This window comes from Carassius carassius, chromosome 26, assembly GCF_963082965.1.
Source record: "Carassius carassius chromosome 26, fCarCar2.1, whole genome shotgun sequence".
Lineage (NCBI taxonomy): Eukaryota > Metazoa > Chordata > Actinopteri > Cypriniformes > Cyprinidae > Carassius > Carassius carassius.
Genome location: NC_081780.1, coordinates 8876259 through 8891375, shown reverse-complemented (window position 1 = coordinate 8891375; position 15117 = coordinate 8876259). Strand labels below are relative to the sequence as shown.

At 36.8% G+C, this 15117-nt stretch overlaps 2 protein-coding genes across 2 annotated transcripts; one reads left to right on the top strand and one right to left on the bottom strand.

Annotated features, from left to right (window-relative positions):
* Positions 1-537: 537 nt before the first annotated feature.
* On the bottom strand, positions 538-6875 carry ccdc87 (coiled-coil domain containing 87). Its single transcript, XM_059510474.1, has 19 exons — positions 6194-6875; positions 5961-6112; positions 5334-5584; positions 5060-5204; positions 4894-4987; positions 3937-4016; positions 3706-3860; positions 3488-3608; positions 3206-3394; positions 2888-3007; positions 2642-2757; positions 2422-2551; positions 2208-2317; positions 1878-1993; positions 1731-1762; positions 1329-1493; positions 1127-1241; positions 885-1027; positions 538-803 (listed from the first exon to the last, which is right to left on the bottom strand). The coding sequence occupies exons 1-19, from the start codon at positions 6369-6371 to the stop codon at positions 594-596; spliced, it is 2622 nt and encodes an 873-aa protein (XP_059366457.1). The 5' UTR covers positions 6372-6875; the 3' UTR covers positions 538-593.
* A 597-nt stretch (positions 6876-7472) lies between these two features.
* On the top strand, positions 7473-14978 carry irf5 (interferon regulatory factor 5). Its single transcript, XM_059511035.1, has 10 exons — positions 7473-7747; positions 9030-9141; positions 9403-9525; positions 10285-10471; positions 10696-10721; positions 10862-10889; positions 10978-11424; positions 12314-12703; positions 13260-13378; positions 14783-14978. The coding sequence occupies exons 2-10, from the start codon at positions 9091-9093 to the stop codon at positions 14969-14971; spliced, it is 1560 nt and encodes a 519-aa protein (XP_059367018.1). The 5' UTR covers positions 7473-7747; positions 9030-9090; the 3' UTR covers positions 14972-14978.
* The last annotated feature ends 139 nt before the right edge of the window (positions 14979-15117 follow it).

Sequence of the window (15117 nt, the reverse complement as noted above, 5' to 3'; positions counted from 1 at the left end):
TGTTGTGAAGGGAAAGTTAAGCACACAATGTTACTATTCTGATATGTTTTGAATGATAAAAGAAAGGAAAGTGTGTTTCCTGTGTCTAATATATATGTAAAATATTGAACTAACAGATAATAAAACAAGTTAATAATAAAATAATTAATTTAAAATGATTATTTATCTTTGGTAGTTTCTACTCTATGTATTTAATACACAATTATTTGTAGACTTGATTACTTCACATTGATATTATTAGTTCTATTTTATTCTTTTTCAGCATGCAATTTGTGTAATATAGATGCTGTAAAACAAAATACTAATTTTCACACAAAATGGATGTATAAAAGAATACATTTATTTTTTTCCACATTTTATAATATCATTTCTGATTTTATTTCTAAGCTGCCAAAACAAGGATATAGATTTATAAAATAAATCATAATTGTTTTTTGTTTTTTTAACAAGTCTTAAACCAACTCCTTTTCAAAGTCTAAAAGTTCTTCGGCAAAATAGTAAGAATATACTAAACCAGTAATCAAAATCAAACAGGTCTACAAAACTGACAGATCTTGCTTTATTTGCAATACTATGGTATATTTTTTTAGAGTTCACAGTGTTGCATTAATTTGAGGCTGTTCCTGGAGGGTTTGATGGTTGCCAAGTTGAAGCTCCTTGCTTTGGTTCAAAGGAGGAAGCCTTACAGGCAGAGCCATCCGTCCATCTACAAACATCTCCAGAGACTGGACCCTCCTCTCCTGCTGCAGCCAGTACAGCATCTCAGTACGGTCCCAGCGCATCTTCTCTCTGTACGGCCGCCCCTGTTACAACCCAAACAGCAGCGAGAATGTTAAACAGCTGCAGATAGCCAATGGTGCGTAGCCAAGCTTTGATGCACTCACCTTATAGCTGATGTTATCATTGAAACAGGTTGTGATGTGGCCCATAGTCTTGGACAGTTCTTGGTCTACAACTGAAATCTGAGAGTTGATCTTCTCCCTTTGACTTGCCTCTTCCATTCTAGCGATGGATGAACCATTATAACCTGTGTATTTGAAAATAATCTGTATTAGAGTCATTATTTTATTTGATTCATTTTCAAAAATCTTTGTAAATCAGCATATTTCAAGTGCCTCTGATGCACCTCGCTGGAAAAATCTGTTGGGGTCAGATGCCTCCCGCTCAAAGTCTTCCAACCTGGAGAGCAAGAGCTCCCTCTTCTGGATCAACCCAGCACCCTGCTCCCATGCAGCAATTGCCTAAGGGCACAGACACATCCATGTGACAACATAAATCCTGGATGATAAGGATGGAAAGCCAGGAGAATTCATTATCATTATCTGTACCTCCTGCAGACGGTTTCTGTACTCATGAGAGCTGTATTTGATGGCCATGTCTAGTCGCTGTCCTTCTGGCAGATACAGGGTATTCCAGACCCTCTCCAGCCTGACCTGCATCTGTTCTCCATCCAGAAGTCCAGCAGCTGGACCTTCACCTTCCTCTCCTTCAGACTGAAGAACGTCAATCAATCAATCAATCAATCAGTATATCTGTCAATCTTTCTGTCTGTCTACATATCTATCTGACTATTACACTAAAAAGTTACTATGTTAGTTAGACAGTGTGCGTCAGACTTATTTCTGCTAAACAGAAGCCTGTACTAAAAATAACAGTGACATGACGTGATAGACAGAGTAATCAGTGGAAAACTGCTATGTCAGATTATGAGGAAAGAAACATGAGCTCACTGCTTCTTGTATTTCCTCTTCTGGATTTTTCTCTGAAACACAGATATTTCTGCATTCATTCTTTCATGCAGTTTTGGACACTAAATTACACATTTTTATAAATGTACCAGTATTTATTTATCTATTTAAAAAAAAACTATAACATGCCATCCATTTCTGGTTCCCTTCCCAGTCCTCCCATCTCTATGGTGTTGATGTTCCAGAATCCAGGAACAAATTCTTGTTTCTGTCTCCTAAGTGAACTGATCCTTTCCTGTTGCCTTCTGGAAAAATGAACCTTATATGAATAAAATAACAATACTGTATAATAATATACATTTATCAATATGTTGGTGTTTAGCCATTTTTTTGACTACCACAGTATAAGAAGTTGAAAAGATGTGTCATGGATGTTTCACATTTTACATTAGTTATAGAGAATAAAATAGTGTAAGTCATCATGCATCATTCTCATAATAAATGTGAAAAAAAACAGACCTTCTCCTTTCGTCTCTCTGCAGCTGAGCCAGCTTGTGTCTCTCTGCCTCTTCATCATCATCATCCTCACTGTCATACAGGTGAAACAGCACTGACAGATAATCAGAGTCCTTCAAAACCAGGGCACGAATAACACAAGCACAACTGTTAAAGTTCACAAATCCTGAATATATTTAGCATTACCCATAAACACACACTCCTATTATAAACTAACCTGATTAGAAATGTAGTTAAGATAATCATCCATTGATAGTTGACACCTCCACCACTGAAACCAGGCTCTGTACGCTCGAGCGGTCGTATTCACAGGCCACTTCCTGTTCGCAGCCCTCTCTGCTCTCTCTCTGCATTTATGCAAATCGGTAAAAATTTTTAGATCATCTTTTGATGTGAAAGAACCACAAATACACATATAATAAGAAAGGAGAAAGCACCTGTGGGATATGCTGTATTGATTGGGCCTCCTGAGAGATGGGTTCATTAGCTGGTCATTAATCACTCTTTTTGGGCAGAATGTGACATTTGTCAGGGCAGGTTCAATCCTGGAGTCCTTTAAAAAAGAATGAAAGCTGCGTTTAATATTCTCAACTTCATCATATAAGGATGTTGTGATAGTACACCTAAGAAATATCTACATTTGAAAATACCATCGCTAATCCCCAAGCCCTAAATCAACTTACCTCATCAAAGTTGAAATACTTTGTTGAAATACTTCTGGATAGCTCTTCAAAGACTTTGCCGATATCCATTTTTTCTGCAACCAAGATCTGATCCGTCAGAGTGACCGATGCGGAATCAATCTAGAGTTTTAAAATTATTAATATAAGCCAAATTAAATTTCAGTGTCTATTTTATAAATGTAAATATATAATGTTAACATATATATATATATATAAACTAAAAAAAAAAAAAAATGAAAATATAAAAATAAAAGCTCATTGAAAGTATAAATAAATGCTTAAACAGTATATAAATAACTGCTGATATCAGAGTCTCACCTCATTGTAGACTGGTGGGTACATGCCGAGTTTGATGGTCTCTGGGAGAATCCGATCAGACACTTTGGCCGCTGCTGTGCGCATGATGTTCTGAGGAGAAAACGTCACACTGACCACATCTCCTTGTGGGTGCAGAGGTTTCTTCACAAGAACTTTGTGCTTCTTGGTTTCCTCCTCTTCCTCCATTTTCTAGAAAGAAATGTCCTTCTTTAAAGTCTGATTTGCAGGTGGCATAGGTCTTGCACATAATTTTGTCTGCAATGAGTTTAATTCTGTATGTACCTGTAGTTTTTCTTTGAGCCTTTGGAGTCTGCTGGGACTATAGCAGGTTAGGGATTCTATAAGTGAGCACAGATCTGTCCCACAGTTACCATCATCCTTGTAATCTCTCTCCTGTAATAATCTAAAAACACACACTACAATTGAGTTTCAGCTCCCATTACTCTCACACACAGACACAGTGATTAGTATGTTGTAAGGGTACTTTGTAACAACCCAACCTCTTCAGATCTTCTCCAGGACTGATGCGTTTCTCCAGGCTGGAGGTAGGATCTGTGGACAACAGGACTAATGGGGATGAAGGTGGATCGAGTAGCCTTATCTCCAGCTCCTCCAGCAGTGTTTCCCTCTGTAGGTCAGGCATGGAATGACATCCCTAAGAAGGTGGAAGAAGAAATCATTAAGGTTGATATGCAACTGTTTGAAAACTGCCAATATGGAATTTGAGTCACCTTTATTCTGACCAGTCGGTTTTGAGGTGGACTCTGATCCTGCTCTTGTTTCACTATGATCGATTTATTGGCTTTAGAACCTGGTCACATGAGAAAATGACAGTATCCTTAAGCTACATCCAGAATGATATCACTTTTAAAGGAAACTATGACTTGACCCAAGAATGAATATTCAGCATCATTTTTCTATATTCTAACCCTCATGTCTTTACTGACCTCTTCTGTGGAAATAAGATACCTTGGTATCATTAGAATCTTGCTACCGTTTACAGCAGTGCTGTGTAGTAAATGACTAAAAATAATTTGGAGTATTCTGAAAATTAAATATCTGTATTAGATTATATTCTATTTTAAACCACTTATCTCAGACTGCAGTTATTTATTGATTTTTTTATTACAAGCTTGCCTAATACACAAAATTCCACACAGCATAAATTTAATATTTCACCTATTTTATGTTTTATTTTAAATGACTTTATTTTGAAATGCAGTTCCTGCAATATGTAGGATGAGGAATGTGGTAAATAAAGAAAGGAATAAATTTTTTGGTATTCTTTGCCATTTTTGATTTTCTTATTATTTATATATATTAATATATATTTTTATTATAATTTTTTTAATTATGTCTACATTTATACCAATATTGTACAAGAATGTTGATGAGTTAGGTCAAAAGTAATCTTAAAGAAATCAAAAAGTAGTCTGATTATATTACCTAAAATGTGCAATGCAACAGATTATGTTCCTAACTACAATATTTTTTATTAATTTTTTTTTATTCAGTAATGGACTACAATTTCTACAAAGTAATCTACCCAGCACTAGTCTTCTGTATAATGAATGTCAATGGATTCCAAAACAACATTGTACCCCATAGACTGATTGTATGGTCAGAAGTGACTGAATTTTCAGTTTTGGGTAAACTATCCCTTTTTGTATCTGCGTATCTTGCCATACATTGTGTGTCCGTCTCATAGGCGATTGGCTCCATGTTACAGGGCAGGAGGTCATACACACATTGTAGATCCAGCTCTCCGATTCTCTCCTGAATCTGTAGACACAGAAGTGAATTAATATGACCTTAACGTCTCTCTTTACAGCTAGCACACACACACAAGCGCACCTCTTTGAGGTCATCCTCCAATGCTTTTTCCCATGATGTGGCCATCCTGGACCTTTCATTGTTATGTGTAACAGCACTTTGTTTGCACTTCCGTGCATCCTTGATTCCTGTGACAATTCTGCATCTTATGGAGCGAACGTTCAAGCTGTAAACAGAAACAGTCCGCTATGAATACAATCCGCTATGAATAAGTAATGTCATGCTATATGTCACCACAGTGTGTGATCAAACCGGTTTACGTCAATGCAATCTCGGTAAAAAGAGTCACACTCACAGACTGGTGCAGTCAATAGCGAGCTGAGCTGCCACCCTGCTGCGGTTGATATGATTGCTGAAGACACCTCGCCTCCGCAGAGTCTCCAGCAGGTGCAAGGATTGCAGAAACAGCTGCTCACAGATGTGCAGCACCTCACTGAAGGTCTGGCAGGTAAGGAGCACTTTCTCTTCATGGGTCAGCGTGGTGTCCACAGACGGGGTTTTCAGGTCTTGCCAGATCAGACTCAGCTCAGAGGTCAACACTGCAGTCTGAATGTCAAAAGCAAACAGAAAAGGGATATATCATGTAAACACATTCAACTATCAATTCATAATTCTGAGAGCATTTTAAGTTTGCTATTGACTGCATAAACATTTACTGTACAACTAACCATGTTTGATTTGGCTTATACATACACACACACACACACACACACACATATATATAATTTTTTTATTATTTTTTTTTTATAAATTGAAATGTTAAAATAAATACATTTATATTCATCAAAGTATCCTGAAAAATCAGTTTTGATAAAAATAAATATATAAGCAGCACAACTGTTTTCAATACTGCTAACGCACAATTCAAAATGCTCCAGACAATGTTTGAAATGTTTATTTACAGCATCTATTTGAGACTGACCAGAGACTGTCTGTCTTCATGGCTGATGGAGTAATGCTGTGATTTCTGGGTGATTCTCTCCTCCAGTTGTTTGCACAACTGTGTCAAAGAGGTTGGAGCACTTTTATTCTTCTTATAAGTTGAAAACGCTGATTTCACCTCTTTAGACCTGTCTGACGACAAATTTATAATAATGTAAGACTGATGTCAAAACTTCAAGAGTGAATTATCTAGCTTGTGAAGAAAGTACTGACCTGTCACCCTGTCAAAACTGACATCCATGTGGCAGAGTTGTGAAAGAGGTCTCAGAAAGCTCTGAACCTCTCGACTGTGGAGCATCATTTGGAGGTCCTTACATTTAATGTGCTCACAAACGTGTGCTTGGTTTTTCCCCAATTCATTCCCAAAACACTGAAGTTGAAGACACTGCATTGCAGAAATATACTAAGCTATGTAAATAAATCAGCTGCGAAGTTTGACATTGTGTTTTTAAACTTTAAAAGCCTACTCATGCCAAATAAAGTTAAAAAATAACTTCTTGGCTCCACAATAAACAAACTTTTCAGCATTCATTTAGTAACATTTAAGGTGCAAAAATTAAATGAAATCCTTATCAGTTGGAGTCTTTTCGAGTTTAAACCTGGTGCAAATCAACATCACCACAATTTACTGAATGTGACCTGATTTAGTACACAACAATACTTAGTAAACTTTTTTTAAATTACAGTGCACAGGATTTAAAAACACCGTTTTCACCTACTGTTACTGTTGTGAACGGTCTTTTGAAGATTAAAAGCAAGATCGTTACAAAAGAATGATTTATCCAATGTAATAAAGCGACTGAATAGTTCTGCGTGCACGCCGTAATCCTAAAACAATTCAAGTTGCCCTGGAAACCCCCGGCAGGTCACGCACGACGTCATTACGCAACTTCGGAATTGACGCCGCATTGTGTAATGACATTATTAATATCGTTTCCACTTTTTTGTTCATTTTAGACACTCTATAAATAAACTTTAAACGAAAAATAGTGTTTTTTTAATATCATGAAGTTATAAAATTGCATGAACAATAATAAATATTTATATACAAAAAGAATAAGAACAAAACTGTTCAGTCTTGATAACAAAACAAAAAACTACTATGCTAGTCTACGTACATCTACAAATACCAATAATGACAGAACCCAACTAGTGAATAAATAAACGTACTACAAGTCAAAATATCTCTTATGGATACTAAATAAAACACTCTTATTAAATGCGCAGTTGCTTTCTGTATTTATGCCAAATTGTTATAAGCTATAATTGTTGAATATTTACGCTTCAGAAATGTATTTTCTTCACAAATGATACACCAAACTTCACAATCAAAACAGTACAATCTGACCAATAAAACAGGGTTTACCCGATTTATTTTGTTTAATAAAATGCACTGACATTTTCATGCATTTATGTATTACTGGCATTAAGATACACACTAAAACACAGTGTAGATGGTACACGGTGCATGTATGAAAAATGAAAGCCACACCACTTCCGTTTACACTAGCCCCTGTCATCCGGAAGGGTGGTACCTGTTCAACTTCTGCAAATACGTCTTCTGTTGTCTCATGTCTGTAAAAAAACAACAACATGGATCTGCCAGAGTGCTGCTAGAGAGCCTCGATCAGTCAGTCCTCGACCAATTTGATCTGCTGGAGCTAAAGAACGTACACAGACGCAGATCTAAACTCACCTGATCTGTCTAAATGCGTCAGGTGAACGCTGAACCGAGCCGACTCACCGTTTGGACACTTTTCAGTGCAGGTGAGTGATTTTAAGTTCTTTAAACCGTTTGTAAAAGTTAAAGAGCATGGAATGTTGAGGGATTTTTCGTATTAATTGTATTGTGTGTGTTTGCATGTAACTAATTTTAAAATAACAAAACGTCTGTCAATATCTAACAATACAGCACTCTTTTTCTTCTATTTAGAATCCAATGTTTTATATATATATATATATATATATATATATATATATATATATATGTATATATATATATATATATATGTATATATATATATATATTAGTATTTTAGGACGTGTCAGTGGAGAGAAATTAAATAATACTAAGTGAAGTTTATAATTTTTTATTAAAATATCTAAAGAGAAATTGGGTGATTAAACATTGTGTGAAATGTCATAATAAAATTTAATTTTTTAAATTTAAAGTTTCCCATAAGTTTCTCAAAACATAATTTAGAGGACTTGACAAAGATTCTTATAGGGGAACAAAAAATTAATTGTATGCAATGCTAAACCTTGTTTATTAACAATATCGTATGCATATGCTTAGAAAGTGAAGAAGTTCAGCAACAGAGAGTTAAAGGAACTAAATCAGGGAACAGAACACAATCTTTATTTGGGTACCCCACCTACTTCCCCATCCTAAACCAAAATTACTCTTCCTCTTGTCAATTCATAATGAATTTAGTAGTATTTAGAACTTCCTTTATGGGAGTGCAATATCAAGACGCCATTTAAAACTCATTGAAAATATTCACATAATAAAGTCTCCGGACTCATGTCAGAATCAGAAGGATTGGGCTGGAAAGTTTCACAGCCTCTTTTTCATTTCTGCAGAAGTCACAGCAGTAATGAAAACAACTTAAAATGCCTTTAAAGTGCAGACGGCGCTAAAGGTGGTGTTTGCGCATGGCTGTCTGTCATAGTGCTCAGTCATGTTGTCGATTATTTACAGAGGTAACATGACCTCCCTGCTACTGAGCTTTTTAAACTGAATACCCACATGCTTTCTATTTTCCCACGCGCACCTGCTTTGATAGCAGTGATTTAAGGACTTGGCAGAGGCCTGAAGGTTCACATCTTGTCACATTTGTCATTCATTGTGCTGCTTTTGACCTAGAATTGTGTGGAGTGATACTTTTACAGATTTTTTTCAGCTTATCAATCTCCACACCTTTCTTTGGGGTAGACTCTGAAGATTCAGCTTATGATTAAGTTTCTCATTGATAGTTGGCAATCTCCAGAATGAATCATCTGTCAACAATGTAAATATTCATCTTTTTTTGCCCCATTACGATAATAGCTGACCAAAAGAACAGTGTTCACCATTACCACTTCCTCCGAACCCCTCGTTTTCCAGCACCATGAGTGGTCAACCACGGAGGGTCCGTCTGAAGCCATGGCTGCTGGCACAGGTGAATTGTGATTTACTATGCACACTGTAATTTTAAAGAGCATTTCTGTAGGCAAAAAAACCCCAAAAACTCGTCCTCATGATGTTCCAGTGAACATGACCATGTGGTGTCAAGCTTTATAAATGACCAAAAAGCATCATAAAAATAGTTAATAATGTTGATTATGCCACATCATGTATCATGACACAGCATTTTTAAAATATGTGCATAGGCATATGATAGTGAGTGCTACAATAAAGTAAACATTTCTCACCCTGCCAGATTAACAGTGGAAAATACCCAGGACTGCACTGGCTCAATCAAGAGCGCAGACTGTTCCAGATCCCATGGAGACATGCCACCCGCCATATGCCTACCCTGGAGGAGGAGAACACTATATTTAAGGTGAATAATATGGTTTTGCCATCACCCATGCTGCTTTTGTAACCTTTTTTGTTTACATTGAAGTAGTATTTCCCCATATAAGATCTAAGATTCAACACCAACCCAAGCCTCCTATATCTATTTTAACTCCTGTACTCTTTCTGTTCTAAAGTTAGAACTGGGGGATTTTATTTTATTCTTGTGTGTGGGTTGGGGGTGGGGAAGATTGAGAGTACTGAATCTCCAAGTAGTTTCACTCTTCAGCATTTAATTATTCAAATAACAGAAAATAATTGGAAAACAAATTACTGTTTTGTAGAACACGGAGCCATTGAGTTCTAGTAATGTGTTACTTTGATCATCTTTTTAGTACTTTTGCAACCAACTTTGGAGAACTAAAAAGGCTGGAGTTTCAATTCCACTTGACTTCACTGTGGCAAGATTTTAGGGGAAGTCAAGAATAGTTTAGAAGAGTTTGTGAATTCATAATTAGTTTTGTGACTGTGCAAGTGTATTTTGACAGACTTCACCTTTAGCAGATGTATGCTTTAAAATGTAGTTTTTCAGTTTCAGAAAAACACATAAAAAATATTGACGACTTAACCTGCGCTACACATTTTTTCCCAGTCAAATACTAGAATAGGAATGTCTTGCCCTCTAATTATACTTCAAGTCGACTGTGACCTAACAAAGGCTCATTGTCTGTTAAAAAAAAATAAAGGGACAAGTCATGCGTCTAAAGATTTAGACACAAGCATGTTTTCTCCTTTTGCTCTGCAGGCTTGGGCTCTGGAAACAGGCAAGTACCAGGAAGGAGTAGATGAGCCTGATCCAGCCAAATGGAAGGCCAACCTCCGCTGTGCCCTAAACAAAAGCAGAGAGTTCGGACTCCACTACGATGGCACTAAGGACACCCCCGTTCAGCCTTATAAGATCTATGAGGTGTGCAACCAGTCAGTCAATGGAGGTAAGGACCGGGAACGCATGCCTGCAATCCAGTAACATAATATACTTGTTGAAACAACACTGTTTGCTCTAAAGATCTAAATTGATTAGCTCAGATTATTCAATATTTCCCACCACGACATCTTGTTTAATTAGAAGATATAAACACAGGAATGAAACCATAGAAGTCTCTAAGGATTAAAAGATGGACAAGCCAATAAATCATATCTTCTTTTGTTGGTTTAGATGCTGGAGATGATGATGAAGAGGAGGTAAGTTCTAAAGAGCATAGAGCGTAGAATAATAGCTTGAATAACTGCAAGTTAAAAATAAATAAATAAATAGTAAAATCAACACAATTTTTGCCATTGTCTTCATTTAGTAATTGAATTTCTTTTTTTTTGCATTGCAGCTGCAAAACTTTGTCAAACTCTCCATTGGTAAGATTTTAAAGTGGATGTTGTTTAAAATAAATGACTATTGATAATCAATACATACAGTAAGGATTTTTTGCATGGTGCTTGACAGACCCTTCCAGCTACTCAGCATATCCTACTAGAGTTGACGTTCCGTTCACCTCTTCTATTGCTGATGGCTATAATCCCACCCACCATAACCCTCCAATGAACCTCTTAGGAGAAGTTGTCCATAATAACCCCAGTGGAGGTGCTCCTATGACCTCTCACCTCTCCCAGCCCAGCACCAGACTTTCGGCTGGTTCTTTGACTGAATTTCCCAGTCACAGTGCTATCAAAGTTGAGCAGACGTCTTATCCCATTCATGGCAGTGGACTTCCAAATGGTCTGGGAATGGGGACTGGATCCATACCACCTCCTGGTCTTCAAGATGTAGTCACTCATTCTGTAGGCCCTCCAGACATAGTGGACAGCCCAATGCAAGAGGTGCCAGCTCAAGCAGAGAACCAGCTTCATCCCTGCATCTCAGAGTTGCTGAGCAGTCCACACATGTTACCCTGTAAGCCTCTAATGCCTAGTTCTTCTGGAGTAAAGTTGCAGTTTATGATGAAGACGTAGCTAAATTGCAGAAAAAAATCACCCATTCACTTTGAGTAATGCTGATGTTAAATGACTTTGCAAGAAGTGTGTATAGAGTCACTACAAACATATAAGGCACACCTTAACTGTATTATGAAATTATGAAAATTTCAGTTGTAAGACTGGTAATCTGTTATTTAAAAAAAAAAAAGTTAATCTTTCTGTCATCATTCGTTCTTTTGCAATTCCATACACCACAACAGGAGAACATTAGGCTGGATGTTAATGCTGCTCTTTTCCATACAATGAAAGTAAATGGTGACCCCTTAAAAACCTTCTAAGTTATAAAAAAAAGCCCCATAAAATTATCACAAGATTTGTCCAAAATACTTGTGCTCTGAATTTTAAAGTCTTAAGAATCGTATAATAGAATTGTGAGTGGAATTTGACATTTAAATTTCAGTTATGCTATTTGAATATGTGCTTTTGCAAATTCGACACATCATGCTCCGTTATAAGAACCATTGATATCTGACATTATTGCCATAACTGATGTCAAACCTAGCCTAACATGTCTTGATACACCAGATACATAAAGATGAGTGAAATTTCAGAGCTGTTGAGAACATTTTCAGTGATCAATATAAATTTACATTTGTTTTTCACACAAACTTACTGTATAACTACAGAAGTCTTGTATGAACCACTTTTATAATGACTGAAGTAATTTTATATCACTTTATCACCATTCACTTGCATTGCATGGAAAAAAGAAGCATCGAGATTGTACTAAACATCTCTTTTTAAAATGACCAAGAAACAATGGTGAGTAAATGACAATAAAATGTTCCTTGTTTTCTTTTCTCCAGTGACTGATCTAGATATCAAGTTCCAGTACAGGGGTCGGACAGCTGGTTCTTTGACTGTCAGTAACCCTCAGGGTTGTAGACTTTACTACGGTAACCTGGCGCCCACACCAGAGCAAGTAGAGCTGTTTGGTCCGGTAACACTGCAGCAGGTGCTGTTTCCAGGAACCGCTGAGATCCAGAACGAGAAGCAGAGGTTCTATACTGACCATCTGCTGGATGTGATGGACCGAGGGCTTATCTTGGAGATCAGGGGACAAGATATCTACGCCATCAGGCTGTGCCAGTGTAAAGTGTTCTGGTCTGGGCCAGGTGTACCAGAGCAGGGTCCGCCCAATCCAATGGAAAGAGAAATGAAGATCAGGGTCTTCAGTCTGAACAACTTCCTTCAGTGTAAGAGGAATCAATTTCAATAATTACAATCTAATTTATTGTGACTGCATTAGAGCACTGACAAACAGTTGAGCACATATGAGACTGGATTGGGATTCATAACTGGCAAGCCCTGGAATTCCTTTGAATCTCAAGTTTCTGAGTTTGGAAGAATGATTTTATTTACACGTTTATGCATTTTATGTACTGTTAATGAAGAACAGCTTTAAAACTTGATGAAAATTTAACTGATTCATGAGGTGATCAAATGTTCACATCTATTCTCTATGGCAGCACAACAATGTTAAAATACATAGACCGCCAATTAAACACCCCTTGCTCTTTTTGTTGTGTTAATTCTACAGAAGCTTATGGTCTTTTCGGGGAAGTGAAAAAGAGAAAATACTAAATTGCCCCCACATTTTATTATGTATATATAAAAAACACTTCCGAACTCACATTCCGGAATTTTCTCAGGAGACGTCAAATGTGCATATGATCAGCTGGGATCATTTTGTAGATTTGCTATGTAAAAGATTCAGTCTAACAAAATAGCTATTTTTTTTCTTCTTCTCAGGTCTCATTTTGTATCAGAAAGGAGAGACGCCCACTCCACCTCCCTTTGAGATCTACTTCTGCTTCGGTGAGGACTGGCCAGACAGGAAGCCCAAGGAGAAAAAGCTCATCGTTGTCCAGGTTTGGAGATGAAATCCATGTTAATTCGTTTACTTTAGAGTGCAAAGACTCAGTTTAGTTGTTTATGGTATACAAGGCTGTGCTACAATCACAAAATCAAGTTGTTAGCAATGACTCACGATGTTATATTCACAAAAACCAGGTGAACTGGTGTCATGTCAGATATGTCATTAGTGTATTTGAGCAATTCAGCATCCAGAACCTGAGCAGTTTATGTAGTAGCATTCTTTAAACCTAGCAAAACCATACCATAATGTGTTTTGGCAATGATGCACAAGCAATAATTAGGTGCACATGTGTTTGCCACTATAGCGGTTACTTTATAGTGCATTTCAGCCAACCAGCAACCAGAACTCTTTTTTTAATTTAACAATCTTGCAAATCATGCTATATTGCTAAATTCCATTGTTAGCAACAATGCATAGTTGCAACCAGGCAAATTGATGTTAAATATATTACTGTATAGTGTTTTATAGCCCGTCAGTAACCAGAAACAGTTTCATAATGTAATATGTCAGAACTAACAAAACCATGCTAAATTGTGTTGTTAGCATCGTTACATAGATATATAGTATATCTGTAGTCTCTTATCTTATTGTTCTGGTAGTTATAGAACTAGATCTTCCTTTAAATTACTTTTAACTGTGCCTAGATCATACTCTGAGTTTGGTAAAACTGCCTTTTCTTGTTATGCGCGCAGATTTTGGAATGTAATTGATATGTTTTTTTTGAGTATCAAAATTGAGTATTTTGATGCTAGACGTGCTCCCATCCCAGTATTTTTTAGAAACATTTTGGTGTCTTATTTGAAAGAATCATGTTGTTGTTTTACTTAACATTTATATATTTTGTCAGTGCTTGTTTCTGAGTGCTGTACAGGACTTTTAAATAAAACAAAATAAAATAAATTTATGCATTTAGCAGACACTTTTATCCAAAGCGACTTACAGTGCATTCAGGTTATCAATTTTTACGTATCATTTGTTCCCGGGGAATCGAACCCCCAATTTTAACCAATCAGCATCCAGAACCAGAGCTATATTTTATACATAGCAAACCATGTGGTGTTAGCAGCATTGTATTCACAATATATCTTCTATAACTAGGTGGGAGAACTTTTTTCAAGTCACAGCTGTTATTACATAATGTAGATTAGGGCAATTCTTATATTAGTATTCTTTACTATATTGCTAACTTGTGTTAGCAGGAACATGCAGCCTTGCGTTCACAACTATAACTAGATGAATAGATGTTGTATTTTAGCCAATAAGCATCCAGAAATAACATTTCAACATGTAACGATTTTCAAACCTAGCATAGATTGCTTTAACAAAATAAACGGTTTAATAATCATTCACTATCTGCTAAATTTACTAAAGCCTGCCATTTTTTTTCATCATCAAGGTTGTTCCTGTTGTTGCAAGAATCCTTACCGAGATGTTTTCAGGCGAGCTTTCGTGGTCGACAGACAGCATTCGTTTGCAGATCTCCAACCCTGACCTAAAAGACCAAACGGTGGAGCAGTTCAAAGAACTCCACAGACTTCTGCAGAGTCAAAACGCACACCCCACCTGGGCTCAAAACATCCATTAACTGAAAAATGAACGCCATCTTGCTAATTAACTGCTCAGAATTGGAGGACCTTTTGAACACTGGAATATATAGGGTGCCCTCTCTGATGCCATACTGAAAACATTTCCATTGGAGACCAAACTTGACATCCCCCCCCCCCTTTTTTT